Genomic DNA, 13,049 nt, shown 5'->3' with positions numbered 1-13,049 from the left:
AAAACATCAGTTCCACAATTTCTTGGTCTTAGAACCTCTTTATACAGTTAAAAATTACTGAGGATCCCAAAAAGTTTTTGTTGTTGTGGGCTATTTTTACCAATTTTTACTATATTAGAAATTAAAATGCAAATTTAAAATATTAATTCATTTAAATAATAAAAGCTCAATATGTGCCAATGTGCTAACAGTAACATTTCTGTGAAAATAATTGTATTTTCCAAAACGAAATAAAAAGTGAGAGTGGGTTTTATAATTTTGCAAATCTCTTTATTTCTAGCTTAACAGAAGATAGCTAGATTTGCATATCTGCCTCTCTTGCAATATACCATTTTAATGGTGAAGTATACAAAGAATGTCGTAAGTTAGAAAAGGGAGAGTTTTAAAAGCTTTTTGAAATAACTGTGGATATTCTTCTTTTAGACTATACCAAAATTCTGACAAGTGGTAGTTTCTTAAAGGTTATTTCTAAAAGGTTACTAGCAATGTGAAATTGGAAGCTATACCAATGAACTTTTTATACTCTGTTACATTAAATCCATTAATGTATCTTAGACTCTGAAAAAATCTTTTACCAATACTTGATTCTATAACATCATGCATTGATCATTTGGAAAATATTAGATAACTGAGTAATGTAGATCTTCTAGATACTGACCATTTATTACACTATATCAAAAAAAGTACATTTGTTAATAACACTACTCATCCCATCAGAAAAGTCTGTTAAGTACTGTGAAGCTGCCAAGCTCATGCAGCAGGTAAGGTTTCCAAAATTCTAAAATTAACCAAAAACCTGATTCAAGTATTGCCTACAAATACTATCAGTTGTTTTCTTGAAATCACAGGCACACTTCACTCATTTTTCAGAAAATGAATGCTTAGTATCCAAAGTGAATTAGACAAATAGTGTTCCATGAAAATAAGACAGTTCAGCTTGCAACTCAATCATACAAGTGTTTTTCCTCAATCATATTTCTGTATGCTTTATGCATATTTCCATTTTGTCACACAGAACACCAAAAAGGTGTATGAACAAAGGTCTGGATTTAACAAAATTAATAATTTTTGCTGCTCCATCAAAGACATTCTAAAGCAAAACTTTTTTTTCTTTTTTACCTGTTAGGTTGTAACAGAGAATATGACTTAGGGTCCTCATTTGTTTAATGCTAAGGCAGTTTTATCCACTACTGCTTTTACATCTTCTGTACAAATAACGCTACAGTAAAAAATGAAAATAACATTTCAATTTTATTATGAAAATGGCTTTGACTTTGAGGACCTCCAAAGGTTTGCAGATCAGAGAACCACTGCCCTGGAGCAACTGTTCCCAAGCGAAGACACTCCAAATGGAGTTTTTTCCAAAATATGGTAAATGGGGAAAAAAAGACAATGTATTAGATCTTTTTTCAAACCTAGAGCTATTAAATATTAAAACCTAAATAAAGATTTAAACAATTTAATTAAAAATAAAATAGGGGATGCCTGAGTGGCTTAGTGGTTAAGTACCTGCCTTCAGCCCAGGGTGTGATCCTGGGGTCCAGGATCGAGTCCCACATTGGGCTCCCTGCATGGAGCCTGCTTCTCCCTCTGCCTATGTCTCTGCCTCTCTCTCTCTGTGTGTGTCTCTCATGAATAAATAAATAAAATCTTTAAAAATAAAATAAAATAATAAAAGCTAAATATAAAAGACTGCTCTTAAAAAAAATTGAGGCATTTGGATTGATCAGTTGGTAAAGCATGCAACTCTTGATTTCAGGATTGTACTTTCAAGCCCCACCTTGAGAGTAGAGATTACTTAAAAATAAAATCTTAGGGGATCCCTGAGTGGTTCAGCGGTTTAGTGCCTGCCTTTGGTCCATGGCGTGATCCTGGAGTCCCAGGATCGAGTCCCACATCAGGCTCCTGCATGGAGCCTGCTTCTCCCTCTGCCTGTGTCCCTGCCTCTCTCTCTGTCTCTCATGAATAAATAAATAAAATCTTAAAATAAATAAATAAATAAAACCTTAAAAAAAGACTGCTCCTTTTTTGAGTTATAATCTTTTTTGTATTAAAATATAATTTCTTTATAAAAAAAAGGGGAAAGTAGATGGTAGTCTGAGGATTATACTAGTTTTTTTAAAAAATTTTATTTGGTTAAAAAAATCTTATTTGGCAAAATGAAGGCTGGCCACACTGTGCTAATTCCCAAATTTTTTTAAAATAACATTTTATTTTATTATTTAAAGATGTATTTATTTTAGAGCGAGAGTGAGAGCACAAGCCAAGAGAGGGGCAGAAGGAAAGGAAGAGGACCTTAAGCAGACTCCCCACTGAGCATCAAGGAGCCTGACAGAGGGCTTGATTCCAAGACCTGAGCAGAAACCGACAGTCAGATGCTTAACCAACTGAGCCACCCAGGTGCCCTAATTCCCAACTTTTTTTATAAATTCAATTGCCCTGGGTGACTGGCTGGCTCAGTTGGTGGACCATGCAACTCCTGATCTCAAGGTCCTAAGTTCCAGCCCTAAGTGGGAGATGGAGATTATATATAAATATATATAAATTATATATACCTTAAGTCCCCAGGGTGCCCTTGATCAAACAACGAATGTGTTTTCTAGATGCTCTGAAGCCCTCCTACAAGTTCCACAACGAATTCTCCATGAAATAACTAAGAAAATGCCATGGGAAAATACATTTCGATCAATCAACAAGCCAAACCTTTAAAAAGCAACAGCATCCATGTAGTCAAGCAAATTTACATAAAACACATGTCACTAAGAAGACCGGTTAAGTGCCTTAAAAATCCCACTCCAAGAACATCTTCAACGGTGCAAACTTCACAAAGAATAGATGTCAAATGGAGAGATGTGGCAATGTCTCATTTCCTCAAAAGCAACACAAGGAAAGAAAGGAGGAAGGAAGGAAAGAAAGGAAGGAAAGGAAGAAAGGAAGGAAAGAAAGGAAGGAAAGAAAGGAAAGGAAAGAAAGGAAAGGAAAGGAAAGGAAGAAAGAAAAGAAAGAAAAGAAAGAAAGAAAAGAAAGAAAAGAAAGAAAAGAAAAAGAAAGAAGAAAGAAAGAAAGAAAGAAAGAAAAGAAAGAAAAGAAAGAAAAAAGAAAGAAAGAAAGAAAGAAAGAAAGAAAGCAAGCTTTAATTAGATGATCTTTAAATTCTCTTCCAGGGCAGCCCTGTGGCTCAGCGGTTTAGTGCCGCCTTCAGCCCAGGGCCTGGTCCTGGAGACCTGGGATGGAGTCTGACGTTGGGCTCCCTGCATGGAGCCTGCTTCTCCCTCTGCCTGTGTCTCTGCCTCTCTCTGTGTGTGTGTCTCTCATGAATGAATAAATGAAATCTTAAAAAAAAAAAAAAAGAAAGAAAGAAAGAAAGAAAGAAAGAAAGAAAGAAAGAAAGAAAGAAAGAAAGAAAGAAAGAAAGAAAAAGTTAAATTATCTTCCAGCTGACACTGGAATCTGTGCAATTCAAAGTTCCAGGTAGCTAACTGATACACGTGTGGTCCTGGAGAAATAGAAAAAGAACTCTAACTTACAAGAACTAACTTACATCTTCAGGAAAAAAAATCTGAAAAGTTCTCAAAACAAAACAAAAAACCGGAGCCAACATAAACAACACACTAAATAGTAAGCACATCAGAAGGTCGTTGCAGGATCAAAGTTTACTTCAGTGAACTAGCTCCACAGTCTTACTACAACATGGTAAGGACACTTTTGCGCTGCAGTTTCAGGCTAACGTGGCAGAGGGAGGGGTTTGGGTGTGTGTTTTTCCAAATTAGATGTAGTCTCCCTCCTCAAGTAAAGGATATGGGGGGGGGGGGGGGAGGACGGGACTGAGAGTTACAGAAAGGACAAAGGAACCACACCTCATTTTATTTGGGTAGGGTGCCGTGGAGGGAAACAGAAAACAAGCATACACGGTAGTCTGATACCAACAACAAGGAAAAATTAAGCTTATAGTGAAATTTCAAGAGAAATACTTATTGGATCACAGGCTCTAAGTGGAGAGAAGTCGACATCACAAAGTGGCAGAAATCTGCTTAATTTTTGGCAACTCTGCTCAAAAAAAGAAAAAAAAAAATCATTTCCGAGGCAGGGTTCCACCCTCCAGAGCTAAGGCAAGTTATTGCATCAGGCACTCGCGCGGAAGAAACCCCTTTTGATATTCCACTACTAGGTCACCGACACCCGAGTCCTGTGCCGAGTTTTTGGCTTTTTTTGTGTGAGCATCCACTCGAGCTGATCTTTTCCCTCGTCCTCCCTACATTCCAATATTCACGCCGCGCCCTGGGAAAAGGAGGCCTGAATTCAATCATCAAGCCCTCCAGCTCACGAAACTTCCCCCCACCCCACCCCACCCCCAAAAAATCAAAACATTTCAAAATGTTCCATAAGGAGGATGGATGGCTGACTTCACCCAGGTAACTCAGCCACATTTTAGTCCTCCCAGGTTTGCGATGCGTAAAGCTCACTCAATCCCAAACCGTCTGTCCCTTGGGAACCCGGAGATGACAGGAGCGAGCGAAGGGCGACCAACAACCATCACGATCAGAAAGAGAAGCTGGGACACCTCCTCTCCACGTTTCAAGTTATTTTCTCAGCCTCCTATGTGGCTGAGAACTAAGCACCGAGGGAAGGGAGATGTCAAGGAGGAAACGCTTGATCCAAAGCATCCTGACGATTTAAAAAAAAAAAAAAAGGGGGGGGGGGTGTCCAGCAATAAGAAGGCAGAACCGACAGCTCCGCCTGTGACCCGGCATGAATTAGGACCTCGCCCCCCGGGTGGCACAAGGGGTACCGCAGAGGCCGGAACCCTGGAGCGGGGGATACTGAGCTAGGCCGGGGGGGGGGGGGGGGGCGCACGGGCTGCGGCCCCGCCCGAGGCCGGAGGGGCGCACACGCGGCCGAGGGCCGGAAGGAGAGCAGAGGGCGAGCGGAGGGCCGCGGGGTGGAGGGCACCCCGAGGGGGCCCCGCGAGGAGGGACCGAGCACACGGGGACCCGAGTCCAGGGCGGCGGGGGCGAGGAAGACCCCAGGGGACCAAGGGCTACCAGCGGATGAAGGAGAGAGGTAGGGAGCGGGGGCGGGGGGAGCAGGGCCCCGGGCCCCGGGGAGCGGCGGAATGCGCGTACCTGCTGGCGCACCGCAAGCCTGAGAGGGGCCAGCACCTCCTCAGCCCCGGCGCCGTCCATGCTGCTGCTCCGGGCGGCGGCGGCGGGGAAGGAGGCCGCGGCGCGGGCGGGCGCGCTGAGCGGCCGGCAGGGCGGGAGAGGAGCGGGTCGGGCCGGCAGCCGGGACGGCAGGGACAGCAGCAGCGCGGCGCGGGCGGCTCGGAGCAGCGCCGAACGCGGAGAGGGCATGAGCCGGCGAGCCTGGGCGGTCCGCGGCGGGCGGGCGGGCGGGCGGAAGCGGTGCGCAGGCGCGCAGGCGCGCACGCGCGCAGGGCCCGCCCCCTCCCACGAGCATGATGAAATCGCCGCGTAAACGCCGCGGCGCGCGCGCAGCCGCACATTCCGCACCCCACGACGCGGCGCCGGCTCGGCCGCCCGCAGATTCGACACGCGATGCGCGACCCTCTCTACCTTGGGCGCGCTGGAGGGCGGCGGGACCTCAGGGGACACCCGGCCGGCAGATCTGCACGAAGATGGGCCGGGCCCCTCGCCAGCCACTCCGGTAGAGCGGACCGAGACGCGCGAGGACCTTCGCAGCACACAGGCTTTGGGCGCGGATGCTGGGGCTCGCCCGCGGGAATACGCACATCTGTATACAAGCCTCGTAACACATCAGGGACGGGGAGTCCTTGTTGCTCAAGCCCTCACGCTCCTCGTATGGAGGCACAAAAGAGGTTAATGATTTGCCCATTTTAACACACACCCCACCCCTGCCTCGACCTCATGGAAATAGCTGGGGAAAGGCGGAGGAGATGGGAAGGGCGTTTTGGAGGTGAGCCCTGAGCAACCTTTGTAGGGTGAGCAGGATTTGAACCAGCAGAGATGAGGAAAGACTAAGAAACAAGATAATGCAGGGAGGGGAGTGGAGCTGAGCATCCAGGTGCCTGCGATTCCCTCCGCCCCCCTCCACCAGGCCTTGCCTCCGCACACCTGCCGCAAGCCGTCCTGTGCTGGGGGCCCCAGCGGATGACTTGCCAGACATGGCTTTCTTCCCTGGCTTCTGCCCCCAAACGCGGGTCGGCAGGCAAAGCTGGAGTCCCTTTCCAGAGAGGGAATAGGAAATTAAAGAAAGGGTTGGTTTATGGAAATAGCATTGTGCACAACCACTAGGATGTCTAAAATGAAAGTGATAGAAAAATGCCAAGTGAGGCTCTGGGACTGTCCCACGCTGCTGAGAGGACTGTGGACTGATACAGCCGCGCTAAGGAACTGTTTGGCGTCTACTAAAGCCAACCATGCACACATTGCCTGTGACCAACAGTTTCCAAATTCCCAGGAGTTTGGGAGAGAGTAGACAGGGTCACCAGAATGGGGTTGCCTTTCCCAGTACTATCGAAGTCCATATTCTCTTCCTGTTCCCATTCGTGGTTCTGGAAAAGTACTGACAGTTTAGCATAAGCAGGGCAGGTGCAAGAGAACCTTCTGTAATATTAAGCAATTTGTGCTTTTAAAACTTTTATGTCAAGATTTGATATTTATCACAATTATTGGGGTTTGTTTTATTTTATTTTATTCTATTTTACTTTAAGACTTCATATTTATTTATTCACGAGAGAGGCAGAGACATAAGTAGGCTCCCTGTGCAGAGCCTGATGCAGGACTTGATCCCAGGACTACGGGATCAGGACCTGAGCCAAAGGCAGACGCTCAACCACTGAGCCACCCAGGCCAGGCGCCCCATATTTGGCTTCATTTTAATAGATAATTTTGAATTTAATGTTTTTAAAGTTGGAAGACAACTTTAACTTGTACATATACTCTTATTTACATTTTTATTAAAACGTATTCAAATTCTGTGTATTTTAAATACAATTCCATATGTATTTGTAGTTCTTTAGATCAATAATGTCTCATGGGTTTTCTCGTGAGGACAGTCCTAGCTCTAGTCTCCAAATCTGTTTTCCCCCCTCCAGTGCATCTCCCTACTGCTGCCTCAGTGATTATTTCTAAAACGCAAAGCTGTGCATCTTGCTCATCTGCTCAGGACGCTTCAGTAGGTCCACATGGCCCTTAGCAGAATTCCCTAAGTGGTTTCCCATAGGAAACTACATCTACAAGACAATAAAAATAGGTTATATTCACTGAAGGTGTACTATGTACAAATTAACATTCTAATTCACCTCTTGTAAATTTATTCACAATCTAATGAAATAGACTCCGTAATAATTCCTATTTTCATAGGTTCAGGATTCAGAGCACTAAGATATAAATAACTTGGCCATGGTCATATAACTACTGAGTGGAGGACCAGAATGTGAGCTGGGAGCAGAGGCTGTTTTAACATATAACTTAATGAAGTTCAGTTTGTCTTTCTTTTCCTTTGCTCATTTATTTTGTTTCTTAAATTCCAAATATGAGTGAGACCATGTGGTATTTTCTTTCTCTGACTTATTTTACTTACCGTTATACTTTCTAGCTCTGTCCTTGTTGCAAATGACAAGATTTCATTCTTTTCTTTTTATAGCTGAATAATATTTCATTGTATATATATCCACCACATCTTCTTTATCCATTCACTTATTAAGGAACACTTAGGCTGTTTCCCTAATTTGGTTATTATTAATAATGCTGTGATAAACATAGGAGTGCACATATCCCTTCGTATTAGTATTTTTATATTTTAGGGATAAATACCCAATAGTGTGATTATTGGATCATAGGGTAGTTCTATTTTTAATTTTTTTGAAGAAACTCCATACTGTTTTCCACAGTGGCTACACCAGTTTGCATTCCCAACAGCAGTGCAAGAAGGTTCCTTTTTCTCCACATCCTCACCAACACTTGTTTCTTGTATTTTTTATTTTAATCATTCGTCTGTTGGCCATCTGTATGTCTTCTTTGGAGAAGTGTCTATTCATGTCTTCTGCCCTTTTTTTTTTTTTTTTTTTTTTTAGAGGGAAATTTTTTTTTTTTTCCAATCTTTTATTTATTTATGATAGTCACAGAGAGAGAGAGAGAGAGAGGCAGAGACACAGGCAGAGGGAGAAGCAGGCTCCATGCACCGGGAGCCCGACGTGGGATTCGATCCCGGGTCTCCAGGATCGCGCCCCGGGCCAAAGGCAGGCGCCAAACCGCTGCGCCACCCAGGGATCCCCTTCTGCCCTTTTTTTAATTGGATTATTTGGTTTTGGGGTATTGAGTTGTATCAGTTCTTTTTTTTTTTTTTTTTGTATTTTATGCTTTAGGGAGAAAGACTTTTTTTTTTTTTTATTGTAGTTCAATTTGCCAACATATAGCATAACACCCAGTGCTCATCCCATCAAGTGCCCCCCTCAGTGCCCGTTACCCCCGCCCACCTCCCTTTCCACCACCCCTTGTTCGTTTCTCAGAGTTAGGAGTCTCTCATGTTCTGTCTCCCTCTCTGATATTTCCCACTCATTTTCTCTCCTTTCCCCTTTATTCCCTTTCACTGTTTTTTATATTCCCCAAATGAATGAGACCATATAATGTTTGTCCTTCTCTGATTGACTTATTTCACTCAGCATAATACCCTCCAGTTCTATCCACCTCTGGAAGCAAATGGTAGATAGTATGAGTTCTTTATATATTTTGGATACTAACCCTTCATTTGCGAATATCTTCTCCCATTCTGTAGGTTGCCTTTTAGGTTTGTTGATTGTTTCCTTCACCGTGCAGAAGCTTTTTATTTTGATGTAGTCCCAATAGTTTATTTTTTCATTTATTTCCCTTGCCTCAGGAGGCATACCTAGAAAAATGTTGCTACAGCCAATTTCAGAGATTACTGCCTGTGCTGTCTTCTAGGATTTTTATGGTTTCCGGTCTCACATTTAGGTCTTTAATCCATTTTAATTTTTTTTAAGATTTTATTTATTTATTAGAGACAGAGAGAGAGAGAGAGACAGAGGGACTTGATCCCGGGTCTCCAGGATCAGGCCCTGGGCTGAAGATGGCGCTAAATTGCTGAGCCACCCAGGCTGCCCTCTTTAATCCATTTTAAATTTACTTGTAAGTCATCCAGTTTCATTCTTTTGCATATAGCTATTCAGTTTTCCCAACACCATTTGTTGAAGATTCTGTCTTTTTCCCATTGTATATTCTTTTCTGCTTTGACCATATAATAGTGGGTTTATTTCTGGGTTTTCTATTTTTGTTCCATGGGTCTCACCCCGAAATTGTTTTCTTGATTTCACTTTCTGCTGCTTCATTGTTGGTATATAGGAATGCAACACGGGGCGCCTGTGTGGCTCAGTGGGTTAAGTGTCTGCCTTCAGTTCAGGTCATGATCCTGGGTCCTAAGATGGAGCCCTGCATCAGGCTCCCTGCTCAGCAGGGAGTCTGCTTCTCCCTCTGTCCCTCCCCCCACTCATGCTTGCACTTGCTCTCTCCCTCTCTGAAATCAATAAAACCTTAAAAAAAGGAATGCAACAGATTTCTGTACATTTTTATATCCTACAACTTTATTGAATTCACTTATTGGTAGTCTTTTGGTGGACTCTTTAGTTTTCCTATAGGTGGATTTCTCAGATTTCACTACTGAGTGTGATGTTTGCTATGGGTTTTTCATGTAAAGACTTTACATTTATCTTTATTATCTTTTTTTTTAAGATTTTACTTTTTTATTCATGAGAGACACAGAGAGAAGCAAAGACATAGGCAGAAGGAGAAGCAGACCCCTGTGGGAGCCTGATGTCAGACTTGATCCCAGGATCCTGGGATGATGACCTGATCCGAAGGCAGACACTCAACCACTGAGCTACCCAGGTGCCCCAGACTTTATTATCCTGAGATATGTTCCCACTAGACCTACTTTGTACAAGATTTTTTTTTTTGTCACAAATGGATATTTTACTTTGTGAAATGCTTTTTCTGCATCTATTGAAATGATCATATAGTTTTTATTCTTTCTCTTATTGATGTGACATGTCACACTGATTGTTTTGCAAGTATTAAACCACCTTTATATCCCAGGAATAAATCCCACTTGATTGTGGTATATGTTTTTTTTAATATAATGTTGGATTCCCTTTGTTAATATTTTGTTGAGGATTTTTGGATCTATATTCATGGGAGATATTGGCCAGTAGTTCTCTTTTTTTAGTATCTTTATCTGGTTTGGGTACCAGGGTGATACTGGCCTCATGGAATGAATTTGGAAGTTTTCCTTCTTCTTGTATTTTTTTGGAATAGTTTGAGAAGAATAGGTATTAACTCTTTAAATGTTTGATAGATTTCTCCTATGAGGTCTTCTGGTCCTGGACTTTTATATTCTGGGAGTTTTTTTGATTACTGATTCAATTTCATTGCTGATAACTGGTCCATTCCAATTTGCTATTTCTTCCTGCTTTCATTTTGGTAGGTTATATGTTTCTAGGAATTTATCCATTTCTTCTAGATTGTCAGTTTGTTGGCCTATAGGTTTTCATAGTATTCTGTTACAATTGTTCGTATTTCTTTGGTGTTGGTTGTTATTTCTCCTCTTTCATTAGTGATTTTGTCTATTTGGGTCCTCTCCTTCTCTCGCTCTCTCGCTCTTTTTTTTTTTTTTTTTTTTAATGAGTCTTGGTAGAGGTTTCTCAATTTTGTTAATCGTTTCAAAGAACCAGTTCCTGGTTTCTTTGATCTGTTGTATTTTTTTAGTTTCTGTGTCATTTATTTTTGTTCTAAACTTCCTCTTGCTGGGTTTGGGTTTTGTTTGTTGTCGTCCCTGAAGACTATTCTCAGTTTACATGATTTTCTTTCCTCTCCTTTGCTCAGCTTGGTTACTTTCCAGTACTCTGCCTTCCAGTTCATGAATTCATTCCTCTACTTCATTTAGCCTCCTACTTATTCCATCAAGTATATTTTTTATTTCATTTGCTGTGTTCTAAATCTCTGATTGGCTCTTTTTTATCTCTGTATTAAGGGTCTCACTGATGTTTCCCTACTCTTTTCTCAAGTCCAGAGAGTATCTTTATGATCATTATTTTTAAATCTCTATCAGACATATTATTTATATCCATTTCACTTTAGTCTCTTGCTGTCGTTTGATCCTGTTCTTATGCTTGGGAGATATTTCTCTGTCTCCTCATTTTGTCTTTTTCTGTTTGTTTGTTTGTTTGGTTGGTTTTGTGTGTGTGTGTGTTAGGGAAGTCAGCTACTTTTCTGGTTTTTAACAATAACAGCCTTATGAAGAAGAAAGAGGTCCTGTAGTGCCCTGCAGTGTGGTGTTCCAGTTCCCCAGGGCTTGGCACTTCAGGGAGTATCTCCGAAGTGTGTTGCCTGTGCTCTGCTGTTGAGTTTTCCCTTCTTTTTCCTTCATCCAGTTATTTGCAGAGGCTCTCTTTGCCTATTGTGGGGAGTGTTTGGTCCCCAGCAGGAATGGGTTACATCTTATCCCATCTTGGATAAGGTGGGGTGGTCTGCTTGTGAAACAAGATATACACCCACTGCGGCTGGAACTGAGATCTTGCAAAATGAACAAGTCTAGAGATGTGTTGTTAGCCGGATTTGCACAGGTCTGGTGAGCATAGATTAAGGTGAGCGTGACTGGAAAAGGCAGATCTGTTAGATGGTGTTGGGGGGTGCTGGTGCAAGCAGATTAAGTAGAGAGTTTTGTTGAGGTGTTGCTGCCTGCAGGTATCCATTGTTTATGCTGCGGGGCACAAGAGGAAAGTAATGCCTGCCAGCTCCTTTGTACCTAGAGGGGTCTCCCTGTGACCCTTCTCTCTCTAGGCCACACTTTGAGATAAGCAAATCACTCTCCCTCTCATCTGCAATCACCTTCCCTCTCATCTACCCCTGGCATTTTTTAAACTGATAGGTCTATGCTGCATCTGCATAGGCTGTTGTCATACTATCTCTTTAAGGATAAGGAGTCCACTTCCCAACCCTCTCCAGGCTCCCCCAGAGCTGAGCCTGCAGATTTTTAATTTCTAGGCTTTAAATCCTGCTGGTTGTAAGAACCCATGAAACTGTCACCTCTGTCTTTCAAAAGCAAATGTTGTGGGGATTTATTCTTCCTGTTTATGGGCTCTCTGCTGTGATAGTCTGTTTTCCCTCCTTTTCCATGTCACTGACTTCTTCCCCGTCCCAGATGGCTATGGTCCGTATTGCTTCCAGACTGCATCTTCACCCTTCCTGCCTTCTTTGATGAGGCCTCTTGGGGATCCCTGGGTGGCGCAGTGGTTTAGCGCCTGCCTTTGGCCCAGGGCGCAATCCTGGAGACCCCGGGATTGAATCCCACGTCGGGCTCCCGGTGCATGGAGCCTGCTTCTCCCTCTGCCTGTGTCTCTGCCTCTCTCTCTCTGTGTGTGTGTGACTATTAAAAAAAAAAAAAAAAAACTATTAAAAAAAAAAGTCTCTTTGATGAGGCCTCTTCTCAACCTTTGGTTGTGGAGTTTGTCTGCCAGTCTTCAGATTGTTTTCGGGGTTATTTATGCTGCTGTGTTACCTAGTTGTATGCTTGGAACAGGGTGACCTTAAGGTCCTCCTGCTCTACCATCTTCCCCAACACTAATTGTTAAATGGAAAAAAGCTCACAATATTTATTTTACCATTGATCAGATACAGTGCCTGTGTTGCAAATAAATTGACTATATTAGTGTAAGCCATTCCTGTGATCCCTCCCTGTTCTATTCTAGTGATCCATCTGTCTGTCAACCTTTATGCCAATATCACACTTTCTTGACTGCTGTTGCTTTAGAGTAAGTCTTAAAGTCAGATAATATACATTTTCCATCTTTCTTTCTTTTTCAAAATTGTTTTTGACTATTCCAGGTCCTTTCCATTTTTGTATGAATTTTAGAATTGATTTGTCAATTAAAAAAATATTTCGGGAGAAATGACAGTTTAATACAGGCTTTGGGTGTCTTTTGTTAAATTTATTTTTAAGTGTTTTTACTTGTTAGCTCTGAGTGTTAATTTTGTTTTTCAATGGTTTGTTACTAA

The 13,049-nt window shown here is 42.5% G+C and overlaps 1 protein-coding gene across 1 annotated transcript in view; it reads right to left on the bottom strand.

Annotated features, from left to right (window-relative positions):
• GARS1 (glycyl-tRNA synthetase 1) overlaps window positions 1-5,400 on the bottom strand; it is a 45,451-nt gene extending 40,051 nt beyond the window's left edge. The window contains exon 1 of the mRNA XM_041727903.1: window positions 5,124-5,400. Coding sequence (XP_041583837.1) covers window positions 5,124-5,351 — 228 coding nt within the window. The 5' untranslated portion in view covers window positions 5,352-5,400. The remainder of the gene's footprint in view (window positions 1-5,123) is intronic.
• Between the last annotated feature and the right edge of the window lie 7,649 nt (window positions 5,401-13,049).

Source organism: Vulpes lagopus, chromosome 13, assembly GCF_018345385.1.
Source record: "Vulpes lagopus strain Blue_001 chromosome 13, ASM1834538v1, whole genome shotgun sequence".
NCBI lineage: Eukaryota > Metazoa > Chordata > Mammalia > Carnivora > Canidae > Vulpes > Vulpes lagopus.
Note: the sequence above shows the minus strand (reverse complement) of the source record. Positions and strands in the feature narration are given on the sequence as shown.